Source organism: Desmodus rotundus, chromosome 4 (assembly GCF_022682495.2).
Source record: "Desmodus rotundus isolate HL8 chromosome 4, HLdesRot8A.1, whole genome shotgun sequence".
In the NCBI taxonomy this organism is placed as follows: Eukaryota; Metazoa; Chordata; class Mammalia; order Chiroptera; family Phyllostomidae; genus Desmodus; species Desmodus rotundus.
Genome location: NC_071390.1, coordinates 14,577,375 through 14,592,879, shown reverse-complemented (window position 1 = coordinate 14,592,879; position 15,505 = coordinate 14,577,375). Strand labels below are relative to the sequence as shown.

Sequence of the window (15,505 nt, the reverse complement as noted above, 5' to 3'; positions counted from 1 at the left end):
TAACATTATTTTGAACAATTTTAAGGCTTAGACCTTAAATATACAATGATTGAATAAAGATTGTGAATTGCTAATGAAGTTTTTCTTTAGATCAGCTTAGTAGTATTATGTCTATAGTTTTTGTTTTTTTTAATGGCAATGTTTATGTTTGAATCTCTTACAGTCATTTCTTGGAGAGTATTGGTTTTTTTAATCTGTATTTTATTTTATTTTATATCTTATTTTACTTTTTATTTTTTTTAATGTTAACCTATATTTTAAAAAATGTGATCGTGTTCTTCCTCAAGTGTTCTATTTCTAAGATATGGTAATTTGTATCTAGAGAGAAACATGAACATTTAACAAACTACTTTTAAAGTACGTAATTTATTCCTATTTAGAATTGTATGCATTGCTATTAAAATGTTGGTCAGGTTCTTTTTATTTTTTAAAAGTGTAGTAAATGTACAGGGGTGGGCAAAAGTATTGACTTGCTATTTTGAGTATGTGAAAGTTTATTGTACTACTTGTTAATTATTTATTTGTATTACAACTGTAAACCTACTTTTGCTCTCCTCTGTATATAGAGAAGGTAGCTGGGGAAGAAATTTGTCCGGTATCTGATGTCTGCCTGAAGATCTGTTGAGAGAACAGTTTTAAGTAAAACTCTATTAAAAAATGTTCCTATTATCTGTACTTTCCAAGGTTTAGATCTGACTTCAGTCTGTAAGAACACTTAGCCTTAAATATAGCTTGATGACAGTGATGAGTTATATGACATTATGTATTTTATATAGGCTAATAATTCTATATACAATTTCATTGTTTTAGGGTTATGAGAGAATTTATAATGAAATTCCGGACATTAATCTGGATGTCCCATATTCATACTCTGTGCTTGAGCGATTTGTAGAAGAATGTTTTCAGGCTGGAATAATTTCCAAACAACTCAGAGATCTTTGTCCTTCAAGGTATTTTATTACTTTCTCAACCTAAAATACCAGCTGAGGTGCTTGGGAAGGCTAAGCTAATTTCCTATCATTCCAGTTCTGTCAAAAAAATAATATTGTCTTTCCTGGAGCCACTCGAGTGAAAATCATCTATTTTATGTTTATGGAGAAACAAGGGCGAAGTTTATTTTGCCCCCTTGTGAATCCAAATAGAAATACCTCATAAAGCCACTGGAAGGAAACCAATTTTGTGGAGCAGTTCTGTGTACCAGGCTCTTTTCTGAGTAGTTTAAATATTATTTCTGTGTAGATACTATCATCAATAACATGAGAAAATTGAGGCTTAGGAAGTTGTAATGTACTTTTTCTAAGGTTACACATGGTAGAGGCCAAGGATGAATCCAGACTTTTCTGGCTTCAAAGATCTAGATCATTCCTGCACTCTTATGTTGCTTCCTTTTGTTCATAGAATGGAGAATTGGGGCTAATTGGATCTTAACTCACTAGAAAGTGTATATGAGATTCTTTGGAGGTAACATATTGGGTTGGCCAAAAAGTCTGTGTGATTTTTTTCCATAAAATAAAGACACATTTTTCATTTTCACCAGTAACATTATTGATTTGGATATTTTGAGTATGTTGGCTGTCTCCTGCATGGAATAACATTGTTTGTTCTCAATTAATATCTCGGTTCGACATTACCAGCTTCAACTGGTCTTCCTGACAGTGGAGTGAAGCATAGTCCAGCAAGAATCTCCAGCACGAAACTTTGCAAACCACTTTTGACACATTTGATCATTGACAGCACCTTCTCCATACACTGCACAAATCTTTTTTTGTATTTCAGTTGTGTTTTTACCTTGCTTGAAATAATAAAGTATAATATGCTGAAAATGTTGGTATTTTCTTCCATCTTCAGTATTAAAATGGCTACACAAAAATTCACAAATTTTTATAAATTGCTTTTTTTTTAAATGTACACTGATATGACAACTGTCACAATACAGTCTAACGAAATTGTTTTGAATGATGTTAAAGACAACTAAGCACTACTAGTGCCATGTTGTGAAAGAAACTAAACAAACTTTGGTCAACCCAATATTTGTGCTACTAGGATCTAACTCTTTAGTAATAGCTAATTTTCTTAATGTCAATCTATTTTTTGTACATTTTAAATTTTTACAATTTTTATCAAAGAATTTCTAAGCTTTGCCTATTTTTATTTGTGTATTGTGAGTGTTAAATGTCAGAAAAATATTTCCTGGTGAGTCCTTTGTTCTAGAAAGGAGGAGCCATTAAGAGAGAAGGAAAAGATAACAGTGAAAGATAGTTTATAGCTTTGATAAAAATGTTTGAAAATACAGAACTCTACTTGACGATAGCACCCTTTACGTACTGATGCGCCAAGTGATATACATCAGTAAAACTGTCTACTTAGGCAAGACTTCCTGCTACTTACTGCCTTGTTCCCCAGCTGGTCTCCTAACATTACAGTCTACGCCTTTATGTTCATGAAAATATAGCTGGTTTCCACTTGGTATAAAAAGGGGTCAACACCTTGGCACTGGCTTTTTAAGTCAGCCTCTGTTCAAAGGTCTAACTGGTTATTTCTATTGTGGCTTTACTCTGAAGTATCATTGCAAGAGATACCTAAACTTTTTATGTATCCCATACCATAGAACTTTGAATTTTTAGCGCCTCTTCTTTTGCTTATTTAGGTGTAGCGCACATTTGTGGTCTCAAATTCCTTTGCGTGTTGGTGTAGGGTCAAAGAATAAGGGCTAATTCTGCCCAAGGTCTGTTTTCTACTTACTGCTTTAGGCTGCTGGTCAACTATTTCTCCCAGATTGTTGCTGCTACACATAGCTAGAATATGGTTACAGTACAGAACAAGGCCACTTGAGATTGAGATAAGAACAATCCTGAAATGGGGCATAGACTAGAACTAATTTTATTCTGATTTATTTTTCCATATTCAGGTTATGGCTTTTCTACATCTGAAACATTTAAAAAAAATATTTTTACATGGGTATTTGGATAGGTTCCATAGCTCTAGTTTGCATAATTCCAGATTATATTGTTTCCTATTTGGCTTACTGTTTAGTGTTCAAATAATATTAATAGTAGAAATAAATATTAAATTTCTAAATAGCAAATGTTTGCTCTATTTATAGTTTAACTTTTTTACGTGACTCCCTTTGTTTGAACAGTGAACTTCAATAATTAAGCTTTTATTAAACTAAAAATGCTCAGATTAGCAGTTCATTTGATATGCCCTAGTTATACCCTAGGATATGTATCTATCAGGGCAGGAGTCTTTTTCAAAAGATTTAGAGGCATACTGACTTTTCAAAACAACAATAAAACCTTTCAAAACTTAATGAACAACCAGGAAATACCAAGTTTTACATTGTTTAAATTGACTCTAGTCAAAATTTATATCCATTTTCATGTTTTATGTTTTTTGCATTACAGGGGCAGAAAACGTTTTGTAAGTGAAGGAGATGGAGGTCGTCTTAAACCAGAGAGCTACTGAATATAAGAACTCTTGCAGTCTTAGATGTTATAAAAATATATATATCTGAATTGTAAGAGTTGTTAGCACAGTCTTTTTTTTTTTTTTTTAAGCACTTGGGTACAAGGCATTTCTGAAATTTTATAGACTTAAATTTAAGGGGAATTTTTAAAGGAAGTGTTTTTTTTCTTTCATTCTTTCTAAATTTCTTATTTTCTTTTTTTTTTTTTTTTGATGGTATAAAGGAGGGACAGAAAAGTAACCACTTGTTAAGTGGAATATTCTCATAAGCTACCTTTTTTAAGTGCCATGTTTATGACCTAATCATTCCAAGTTTTGCATTGATGTCAGACTGCTACTCCTTTCTTTCAAGGACAGTGTTTTTGTAGTAAAATCACTGGTTTATACAAAGCTTTATTTAGGGGGTAAAGTTAAGCTGCTAAAACCCCATGTTGGCTGCTGCTGTTGAAATACTGTGCTTTGGGATTTAAAAAAAAAGTTATTTGTCTTAAAGAATTTTAAGAAAATGAGTTAGTCGTGAGACTTATTCATCTTTCCAGGGAACATAATGATTGGTCTTAAAAGACTAGACAGTTAAGTAAATGGTGGCTGGAACATCTTATTTTTCTACAAAACTGGAAAAATGAACCTGGTTTTAGAAGAATGTATGACAAAATAAAACATGTGAAGCAGTGTTGATTCTTTATTGGGAGTACATTTATTTTAGGCTTTAAAAAAAAAACTTCATCTCACACAAATTTTAAATCATACAAGGGGGTGTATTTGAACCTAGTGAGTTTAAACTTTGTTCTTTACAAACTTATTTGCTGCTGTTCTTTTCTGCCATTTCTTGTTGGCGAATCGTTTCCTGTGCTGCTTGTTGCATTTTCTCCAGTTTTTCCAGAGTCAGAGATTTTAAGGGTAAAAGTTTGGGCTTACACAGCACCATTGTGGTTATATCTTCCACAGACAACTGACCTAAATTTAAAAAGAAATAAGAATTAATTTCATTGAGATAACCTAGTTATTTGGTGGTTTGGATTTGCAGGTAGAATGGAGATCTAAAACTTGATCTATTGTTAATGAAAATCTCTTGTTTCTCATAAAATATATTAAAAAAAATTTTAATGCTAGGGAGAGTTCATGAGGAAGACAAGTTTTGAAATTTCTACCTAAGATTCTAAGCTACCACAGGACAAAGAACTTTTTGTCAAATATTTAATTTGAAAAGATTTGGGGAAATGGCATAGTGCTTAAAAAGACTTGAATAGTGCCTAAGAATTACTCAAATTACTAAATGTTTAATGGAAACCTTCAGCATTTCTTACTATTGCCTGATTGAGGTTTCTTTTTTATTCACATTCAGACCTTATTTAATATTATGGTGGATTATTACAGAGTTCTTTTTCATTGGAAATTTAGTATGGTAACCTGTAATCTTTAGTATAACAGGATTTCTAGGTTTAAGAAACAACTCTTTGTCACCTTTTTACTGGGAAAAAAAAAAAGTGATGGATTACTTCTTGGCAACCTACTCCTGAAAGCAGCAGAGTAGAAATGGATAGTAAATGTGGGATACATAACACAGTACTTTCAGATTTTTAGCTTTTGAGCCTACTATGTGCCACTGCCGATTACTTTCTTAGGTCCCCATAATACTCTGTGATCTAAGTACTTGTGATTTAAATACCTTGTTTTGGAAGAACTTCCCGGAACATGGACTTCACTTCTGCCATATCTGAATTGTTGGGTACAGTTTTTCCTTCAATGAGAAATCAATTATTAGTATTATTCAAGAATGGATTCCTAACATCTTACATTGCTTGAGATATTTCCATTGTAATTTAAGAACTAAAATTTCAATTCCCATAAAAAAATGAACTACCTATCCTTGTATATTTTTTCCCTTAATTTCCTGTGGATCTTTTGATTGCAACGAGGTTGAGATAGTTCATACAAGCATCTAGATCTTGTCAACTTTCACTAGTCAGTAGTGGTGTTAATTGGAAGGGTGCATATTCTACATTTTTCCCCCTCCCTGTGAAAAATTTGTAGAGCTTGTGTTTTAGACAAAGGTAATTTATCCAGTAGGTAATAGCTGAGGAAAAATAAGGGCATTTATGTGCAGCTACCTTGATGTACTGGTAGCATCTCCTCTCAGTGCCTAACTGAAACAACATGATTATTTGGGAGGTGGTAGGAGGTAGGGAAAGAATGAGGTAGGAGGTAAATGTTTCCTAACTTTGTCACTTCTCTCAATAGCTAACAGGTGGTTTCTACTGTAACCCTTTTGCTATAATGACAAAAAGTATCCTAAGGATAAATTATTTGGCTGCACAGCTGCAAGTTGTAAGGAAGTAACAAACAGGTGAAATTAGGTCTTGAACAAGTTGAGGTATGCTTTCAATTTTGTTTCCCTCAATGCAAAAATACCATATGCTAAAGTACCCACAAACACCGTTGTTAGGATTATCCCAGCATATATGCCATTTCTGGCTGATGACATTTGTTCCCACTGTTACATCCCAGATTACAGCTCTGCTATATATTCAAGGTGTTCTGGATGTAATTTGTAGCATGATCCCTTTCTAAACAGGTACTTCTCCAGACAGTTCCACCCATTTTATGATATTTCGCCATACTGATGCATCCTTACCATGTGTCTTTCACAACATCACCAGCACAAAAGGTTTATTGTCTGTAAAGTGGTGATGCTGGCCTGGTGCCTGCCTTAACCGCCCACTGCAAATGAGTTGTAATCAAGTGAAGCTGCTTCTGGTCTTAGTTATTCCCACTCCACTACTACGTTCACGCTCCTAGTAAAAGCTTCCTACTCTCCATTCACCAAGCCTCTTCCCCCCTCATTCAAATTCCTATTCTGGAACATCTACGCAGCAACTTTACCCGATGCTGCTCTTTCCAGGAGTGAAGATAGGGAATGGGCTAGGAATAAAGCAACTCATCACTAACTGGAATGTGAGATAATATGCCATATGTATGCAATTTCCTTAGAGTGCACAACTCCTCTTGCCACATTTTTTTCTTCTCGTACTTAGGCCTGCCAGTGGTAGGTACATGGTGATCATTTCCCCCCTTTCCCCCCAGATTATGTTGAAGGCTAATAACATTGCAGATTCCTGATTAGCCTGAATATAACCAAAATAAACAACACGTAACCTCTCCAAGATAACTGCAATGAAAGCATGCATTAGGCCCTTATTTGGACCTAATCTGACAGGACATTCTACTGAAGGGGAGGATATACAATACAGATGATAAATGTGAAGGAAATAAATGTTTTTATGTTACCAGATATTTTTATCACCGAAATGCTAAACTGGTGGGTGACCCAATTCTTAGCTATTTTATAGATTAGCAATGCCTGCCACCCAGAATTCAATCACTATCCTTTGCTTTCTCTAGTCTATACCTTTCACATCCAAAATCTGGCATGAGGAAAACAGTGAAACTTGGTGTACTCTACCAAACTTTACTTCAGTTGCCATTGGTATAGGAATGGGTGTGGGGATTGGTGCCATCACCTGCCTGGGTGGAATGTCTGCTTTACTAAGGTTGGTTCTTGTTCCTAGTCCCCCCTACGCATTGGCAGGAGAGAAACAGGAAGGGAAGGGCTAAAATAAGCATGGTGGTGGCTGGATGGCCACACTGTCAAGGCTACATTGTCTTGTTAATCAGCTGCCCAGGGAGTCAAGAGTAGGAAAGAGCATTTATATCCTTGTCCAGACAGACTGCTAATAGCAAAAGGTGGGTGTTTCGTGTGGTGTAACATGCCATAAGGAACTGTGTGGCTGCTGCTAAGGATACTTCCTTATTGGTAAGGTAAGATGTAATACCAGAGACATATGGGCCAAAGAAGAAATACCAGCTATGGCTGAAATTCATGTTTATCATCCAACTGCCATGTCATTCATTTCAATAAATACGTGTCTACCATGTGCCAGACACTAGTCATTAGTGAACAAAATAGACAAAAACCAAAAACTTTGCCCTTTTGGAGCTTACAGACTAGAGTAAAAGGAGAGAAATAATAGAATGCTAGAAGATAGTATGTGCTATAGGAAATAAAATAGTTTAAGGGGATTTAGGAATGCTGGGAGTCATGGTATTGCAATTTAAATAGGAAGATCACTATGGGCCTCATTAAGGTAAAATTTTCTCATTTGGTGCATATGTTATTTATGTCTCAAAATTGCAAAAAAAGTCAAAAGCCTGTTAGTATTTGCAGTTAGGGAAGGTACAGAGAAATCGGTGCTCTCCACGGTTGGGTGGGTTTGTCTATACAGCTCTTTTAAAGGGATATTTTGTAGTAGCCATTTTGAGTATTTTACCGAAACTAAATATGCACATTTCTTTGACCCAAACATTCTAGTGTTGAGCCCTAAAGAAACAAAGTATGAGTGTATAAAGATACAAGAACAACAATGTTCCATAAAGCACTGCACTGAATAGCAAAATGTTCAGCAATATGTCAAAGGTTAAATTATGGAACAGGCATCCAGCTGATTACTATGCCAGATTTTTAAGTGATACTGCTTGTGGAGAATGTAGTGTCATTTTTTGAAGCTCTTGGTCTGGGTAATTAGAAAACAATTTGCTGCTTCCTTTTCTCCTATGGTTCTTTTAGTTTGTAATCTCTCCTAGAGATAATGGGTTTAGATGGGTAGTGCATTTGAAAGACAAAGTAAGCAAAGCCATTTGAGCTGAATGTCTAAAATTAGAAGAATCTGGAGGGAAACCAAGTGTTTGTCATGAAATATTTTACTAAGCCGTAGGAGTGAGAATTGAAAGACACAAGTCTAGGAAGGATTACTGCTTTAAATCAATCCTACCCATGTTGATAAGTAAATCATACAACTAGCGTAAGTTAAAAATAGGGTGATTTAGTTCGGTAAACTAAATTATGAGTGTGGGAGTAGATAAGAGCAGTGAAGCATGCTTCTGATCCTTGAGAATATATATTGGTCGCTCTCAAATTTTATGCTCTCATAATCCCCTGAAATTTTGAAAAACTAGGTAGAAAAACTATACTCCTTTACATATTTGTAAATTGACACACAAATTTGTTACAAGTTTAAATAGTTGGATATAATTTCCAGCATACTTAAAAATAAGTCAAATCAGTCTTTGAAAAGTATACCCAATATGATCTAAACATCATAGTATGATAGCCATCACCACCTATTAATTTTAAAAGGAATAATTTTTTTAGATATTTTACATTTTCTCCCTAGATCTCTATTTCTAGTCTACTTCATTTTAATGTAATGCATTTTTATGCTTGAGCACATTTTAATGATCCTACCATATTTCTCTGCTACAAAAAATGTAAATGAAAAAATTTTGAATTGAATTACAATTAGTGAAAAATTGGTTTAAAAAATTACACATTAATAAAATTACTGAATATAAAAAATAAAGTTAATGGCCGTGGCTGGGGCGGCTCAGTGGACTAAGTGCTGGCCTGTGGACCAAAACGTCACTGGTTCCATTCCCAGTCAGGGCACATGCCCGGGTTGAGGGCCAGGTCTCTGGTTGGGGGCGTGCGAGAGGCAGCCAACTGATGTTTCTCTTTGACATGGATGTTTCTCTCCCTCTCTCTCTCTTTCCCTTCTCCTTTCTCTGAAAGTAAAATCCTAAAAAAAAAAAAAAAAGTTAATGGCTATGTATCAGTTAAGGATAGATCTTTGGATGGGAACATTGGGCAGTAAAGACTGGAGTAGAAAAATATACTGCTTTTGGTGATGAGAATTATTCTGTCAGTGGAAAGTAAATAGAAGTGGACTTTGGAATCACATGTGCCTATGCAAACAGATTTTTTCTTTCAGCAAATATAGGAAATGTCTATAATGTGCCAGCCACAGCTGAATGAGGGAGATACAGTGGATAAGAACCAGTTCCTCTCCTTGAAGAATTTGGGGGAGGTGAGATAGGGGAGAAACACATGTAAATAAATAGTTACAATGGAATATAACATAGTTTAAGAGAAGCATATCTACTGTGCCCTATGAAACCAAAACCATGAATGACTTGGCTCAGGATAAGTGATAGTGGCTGGTCTCTGAAAATTACTACACATGACGTGGACTAGTCCCAGAAGGATGAATGGGGGGTTACTATGAAGAGAAGTGGTTGTGTAGCAAGGGGAGGGTGTTCTAGACAAAGTGGAAAATAGGTTCAAAGAAAGAAGCATTAAAAAAAAAAAAGCCCAAGGAATGGTGCAACAATTAGAAATATGCAACATTTTAAAAGCATACAAGTTTTGTGTATATATGTATTTTAAGATATGTAAGAATATGATGTGACCAAGATCATGGGTTAAAGGGCTGAACAAAACTATGAGCTTTAGATTGTGCCTTAGTTTCATCTGGGCATCTGGAAAATGTAGGCTTCAGTTATATAGGGGGCAGAGAGAGAAAGGGAACAGATGACTAAAATCCAAATTCGGCTCCTGGTAATTCAAAGCATACTCTGGGTGCCAAAGCCAAGTCTTAGTCTCTAAAAGTGCTCAGGACAGTATATGGATGCTTTAAAAACCTAAGTTGTACTAGTCTCCTTAATCCATTTATAACCTTTGCTAGGTGCCCCAAGGAGCCACTCTGTGGGTCACTGTATCCATAGTTATCCTCCATGTGTTCCTACCACTCCTAATCAGCCGTTAACTCTTCATCATCATTTTTTATACATCCATTCATTTATCTAAAACCAATCAGCTTGTCCTAACTGTACAAACCCCCATTTTAAAGTTTGAATTTAAATGCTCTAGAGTATTCTAGGGTTCCAAGTATTTTAAATAAGCTGTGACAGTAAAATCCAATGTATGATTTAAACCAAATTTGTACTGGAGTTTGTTTCATTTTTTTCTAATCATCACCTTTATACTTTATTTAAATCGGCCTACAGGCTTGTATTTTGGCTCTACTGCTAATTGTGTGATCTTGAATACATTTCTTAACCAATGAAAAGCTTTATTTTCTCACAAAAAACATGTTTGGTATCTGTGCTGGGTTTCAAAGTTCAAGTGAAAAGTAATGTGAAAGTGCTTAGAAATACAGTGTGACACTTATTATCCCAGGTCTGATTTTCCTATCACTACATGAAAGGATTTGTTCTAGATTTCCCATTAAGTACCTTTTAACTCTAAAACTTATTGGAATCCTCATCAACACCACGGTACCTAGAAGACAGCATGAAGGTGTTTTCCTTTTAAAATCTGTTTTACTTAATTTACTCTTCAAGAGCATGTGCTGCCATGTTTAAAAATCAATTTCACATAAAGCCCACATTTCAGCTCCTCTTGACAAATATGACACCACCAGGCCCATATTCCCACACGGCACAGTTTGCTAGGGCTGGGAAGTGATCCCCATTTAGATGAGCACGGGGAGCTCTCCAGTTTCCACGACAGCATGTTGTTTCCCGTTACCTTACCTGCCAGCCACGACAGGCACTTGATTGCAACTTCAGTGAAATGCAGAGCCACTACAACATGTTGTATGCCCAACTATCCTATCTTATAATTAATGGGTATTAAGAAGAAAAAATACAATCTAGGAACCAAAGGAGATACCAGAAGAAATACTGTTTATGTAAAGGAAAAAGACTTTTTCTTGTGTGAATATCTAATAAGTTCCTTTTAAGTAAATTCAATCTTGCCAGTGTATGTCATGTGGATAGAAGGAATGGTGGGAAAAATGGCAAAATTTTAAAAATCTTTTGTCTTATCCAAGATTTGTGGTTAATTACTAGATGAATTTTCAAATGCAGGTTTCTGAGTGTAAACTAACATGAGAAAAAGGTAAAAGAGGGAGCTCAAACAGAAAGTGTTTTTCAGCACAGTGTAGTAATGCTCATTCTCACTCAAGTGGCTACCCACATGCTAGCAGAGTGCCTAATTTGGATTGATAGTGTTCATCCAGAGATGCCAAATACCGTCGTACGTCATGTAGCTGGAAACCATAGTAGATTCTATTGTTTTGCTACTGGGCATCTCCTGGTAGAAAAATGTTGCAACATGCTCTGTTTGACTAATTAATCCAGACTCATGTGAATAAAATGTGTGGTGTCTAGCTTCTGGAATGTGCCAAGGTTGAAGAACAGGAACCATTCTTGGGTGCCCTTGGATGATGGCATTGGTTTTGGTATACTCCAGGAGCAGACACTACTACTCAGCAAGTAGAAAATGACACAACATCCTACTCATGCAAAATGTCTTTTTCTAATAATTTTTGCTATTTTAAAATCCAGTACTAGAAAGAAGGTGGTCCTAAACATGTTAGCTATTAATCTTCTTAAAAAGTACCTGAAGAACTTCTTCACATTCTCAGCATCTGGGATATCTATTTCAACAGTATGCAAGGAAGGGGACTGATCTTCAGATCACCTGCATCAAAATTCTCTGGACAATTATTAAAAAAATACAGATTTTTCTGGAGACTCTCAGAATCAGAACCTCTTATTTAGTTCCCCACATGAAACTTGGAGAACACTAGCTTAATTCATTCTCACTCAATAAATACTTCATCACTACTATGTGCCCAAATTGGACTAAGAAGTTATTAGTAATATCTGCCACACAGTGACTATATACCATGAGCTATACACCTGGTAAAGCACTTTATATGTAGTTGCGTCATTCTGTTCAACAATTTCTAAGGGATTTTATGGCTCCATTTAATAGAGGATAAATAGAATGAGTCAACTGTCCAAAGTCACCAGCTAGTGAATGGCCCTGTTCCTGAGCCCAGGTCTGATTCTGAAATCTGTGGTCTTAATTGCCTTACTTGAATCTGCAGTCAATTTAAATTCATTTCATAGTCTCACATGAGCAAATTTCCTTCCACACAAAAGAAGTGACTGATGGGAGTGCATCACTTACCTTTCAATTTCTGCCCTCCCAGAGCATTTCCTTCTGCTCCCTTAAGTGTATTTTCTTCCTCTCACTTATCTTTCATGATCAAATATAAGTCTAGGGTCTCAATGTAATGCCACTGAGCTTGGCAGTTTTGGAAGTTTTTCTCTTCTGATTATGAAGCAAATTCTGCAAGCACTTTGCTATCCATTGGGCAGAGAATTTTCCTAATGTACTAAGTGTTAAGTACCATCTTGATTTTGCAATTTTTAAATGGCTTTGATGAATGTTACCAAAAAGCTACCACAAGAACACCAGGACCAACTGGGACTAGCAAGAAAATTTCAGGGGGAAAGTAACATTGCCTAAATTGGAATGTGGCCAGGTGGCCAGCAGTTGCCTTGATATTTGCTTTGATAACATCAAGATTCACCTGTATTTGAACTGCAGGGCCCACACATCTTTTCATCAATAGTCCTCTGGGTGCCATGAGTTGAAACTCATGAAACTATGCTGACATCAGTACTTTGCTGCAGATTGCATTGCATTAGCTCTAAGTGTAGGCAAAGTAGCAGCAACCTTTATTAAAGGTAAGCGGTCTATGTTGTCAGTCCAAGGCATTAACACATACTCTATGCAAACAAGATTAAATGCTAAACTCTTTGAAAGATGCCATAGACGATGAGTGTGCTGAGAAATGGAATGGATTCAAATCCATGGGTAGATGTAGCTGCATTTGAGAATGCTTAAAAGTATGACTACTGTGAAGTAATTTAAAAACTGTTACATAGAATCCAATCAAGTCTCTAGACCACCTTCTGATTTATAAGAAATCAGAAAAAAGGAGACAAAGACCCTGGTCTGAACTCTTCAAAATGCCAATGTAATAAGGGAAAACAAAGAATGGGGGAACAACTCTTCTACATTAAGGCTGAAGAGTTACAATATCCAAACACAGTACAGAAACCTTAACTAGATTCTGATTTTTCTTTTTCTTTTTGCCAGGAGGTTGGAGAAGATGTAAAGATATTCTTGGGTCAGATGAGAAAAAATAGACTGGATTTTAAATATTACAGAATTATTAATTTCCTCAGTTGTAATAATAATACCGTGTTTTGCAGGAGAACTACATAGTTCTTAGGAAATACAGATTGGAAGTTTAGGAGTGTCTACTTAACAACAGGTGTCTGCAACCTATTTCCAAATGGTTCAGTGACAATGAAAAAGTGTGTGAGAAGGGATGAAACAAATATGGCAAAATGTTAACAACTGTTGGATCTAGGTGAAGGATATATAAATGTTTATTGTATTCTTTCAACGTTTTAAATGTTTGAATATTTCTTTTAATAAAAAAATTGGGGGAATAGATCATGTTTGAAATCTTCAGAAGGGAAGCCTAAGAAAAGGTTGAATAGTAGAGATGATGCTGAATTTCTAATAAACTGAAGTTCTGTAAAACTTTGCTGGCAGTTTCTTGGGCATCCAGGAGACATCTCAAAATTCAATCTGTCAATACTTACCAAAATACTATGTGCAGGATAAAATAATAGGCGGATGAATCTGATACCACTCTATCCAGACATAACACAATAGTGAAGCTAAGAACATAAGCAGCTGTTATATAAAATAGTCTGTCACATAAGAGATACAAAAAGTGCTAGGTAAGCTCAGAGAAAATTACTTCCTGCTGGGGAGAATAGGGAAACATATCTCCAAGGAAAACCAATACATGGACACAGAATCACAAAAGGCTGGTGGTGCTTCAGTGATTAACCTTGGAAGAAACAAGTAGTTCATTTTGGCTGGAATATGAGGAATAAAGAAGTAGAAATTAAGAAGGTAGGCTTGCTAAGCAAGTTTCAATTTACCTGAAAGTTTTTCCGGTCTTTTTCCTCCGCAGCTTTAGGCAGCTTTAGGCATCCAACCAGGTACTACCAAAATGACAATTTTTGATTCAAGCCTACAGAACGAACTACATGAAATAGTGTGTGACACTCTTGTCTTTACAAGCCATATAAAACTAATTCTGTATTTTTATAGATATTCACAAATACTAAGTTGTTTAATAAACTGTAGACATGCAGGATCAGGACAGAACTGCAGTCAATGCTGACAAACCCTCAAGAGAGAAGGGGAGGGAGAAAATTCAGAATGTGAAGAAGGCGGGGAAGTAAGGCTGAGGTGTTGCTGCAGTGGTGGGGGACCATCTTTTTCCTTCATAGCTGAGAACGGAAAATGATGTTCTCAAGCTCCTTAGTTCTCAGTTCTCCAAAGGTCGGGGATTGAAAGTACTTAATAGGAACTTGCGGGGGCGTGGTCACGAGCTCCCTGTGGGAGTTAGGTTCTCCGCCCGCGGCCAGTGTCGAGGCCCCTCGCGTCCCGGCGGGCTGCAGCAGGGTGTGGGGGACCGGTACAGCGGCCTCGCCCGACAGGGAGCCTCAGGGGGTAGAAAGAGGGCGGGCCGCCGCCTGGCCAGCCCGGAAGAAAAGCTGCTTCCAGCGGAAGCGGCTTTGAGTCCCGCTCGCCTCTTCGACGCTGTCTCCCAGGAACCGTCCGGCCCAGGCCTGCACCACTGGTCGAGGCCGAGGGACACTCACCTCACTTAGCTACTCCAGTTGGAATGGGCACTCCCTGGGGCGCGGGGGGCGCACGCTTTCCCCACCCTTCCGCCATGACCCCATACAGAAGTGCCAAACGCAACTTCCGGGCACAACAGAAATTATTGGAGCCTTAAACTCCTGTCCATCTAGGTAAGTGACCAGACGTCCCAGCAAACTAAGGGTCAGAAAACCTGCACCCTCTTCTCCCCCATCCCAGGCAGGTAATCCGGAATATTAACTTGTCTAACATGGGATGTCTGGTCACCTTTGGATCCATTTCGGGTCTACTTACAGGTAATTCTCTTCCCAGACGGCTCAACTGTTGCCCGGGCAACGGAGGGATTGGGCGAAGGGAAAACTACGTCACAGTGGAGACGGGAGACCAGAAAAAAAAAAAAAAAAAACTCCCGTTGCCATTATCAGTTATGGCCACCTTGGCTTCAGCGGTAACTTCCGATTGAGAGTTGTCACTCTACCCTGCTGGAGGGTTACTCTGTGACCAGGCTAGCCAGCGGCGCCCAGTGGGCGGGAGAGAGGGCGCAGAGGAGCGGAGGAAAGGAAAAGGGCGGGGAGAGGAAAGCTGGAGCCAATC

General features: G+C 37.1%; 3 protein-coding genes across 8 annotated transcripts in view; 2 read left to right on the top strand and 1 right to left on the bottom strand.

Annotated features, from left to right (window-relative positions):
• PDCD4 (programmed cell death 4) overlaps window positions 1-4,150 on the top strand; it is a 30,451-nt gene extending 26,301 nt beyond the window's left edge. For both annotated transcript variants that reach the window (XM_053922145.1, XM_053922146.1), the window contains 2 exons: window positions 811-950; window positions 3,405-4,150. In XM_053922145.1, the coding sequence (XP_053778120.1) occupies window positions 811-950; window positions 3,405-3,465 (201 nt within the window). In that variant the 3' untranslated portion in view covers window positions 3,466-4,150. The remainder of the gene's footprint in view (window positions 1-810; window positions 951-3,404) is intronic.
• On the bottom strand, window positions 4,130-15,408 carry BBIP1 (BBSome interacting protein 1). Of its 5 annotated transcripts, none has more exons than XM_024555634.4 (4): window positions 15,206-15,395; window positions 14,182-14,244; window positions 5,135-5,206; window positions 4,130-4,422 (listed from the first exon to the last, which is right to left on the bottom strand). In XM_024555634.4, the coding sequence occupies exons 3-4, from the start codon at window positions 5,178-5,180 to the stop codon at window positions 4,265-4,267; spliced, it is 204 nt and encodes a 67-aa protein (XP_024411402.1). In that variant the 5' UTR covers window positions 5,181-5,206; window positions 14,182-14,244; window positions 15,206-15,395; the 3' UTR covers window positions 4,130-4,264. The 5 variants fall into 5 exon arrangements, with proteins under 5 accessions (XP_024411402.1, XP_024411400.1, XP_024411401.1 ...); XM_024555632.4 differs by having other exon boundaries at window positions 14,182-14,285; window positions 15,206-15,389; XM_024555633.4 differs by lacking the exon at window positions 15,206-15,395 and adding an exon at window positions 14,911-15,051 and having other exon boundaries at window positions 14,182-14,285.
• SHOC2 (SHOC2 leucine rich repeat scaffold protein) overlaps window positions 14,925-15,505 on the top strand; it is a 72,479-nt gene continuing 71,898 nt past the window's right edge. Inside the window, exon 1 of the mRNA XM_024555629.3 lies at window positions 14,925-15,063. The gene's annotated coding sequence lies outside the window, so the exon portion shown is untranslated. The remainder of the gene's footprint in view (window positions 15,064-15,505) is intronic.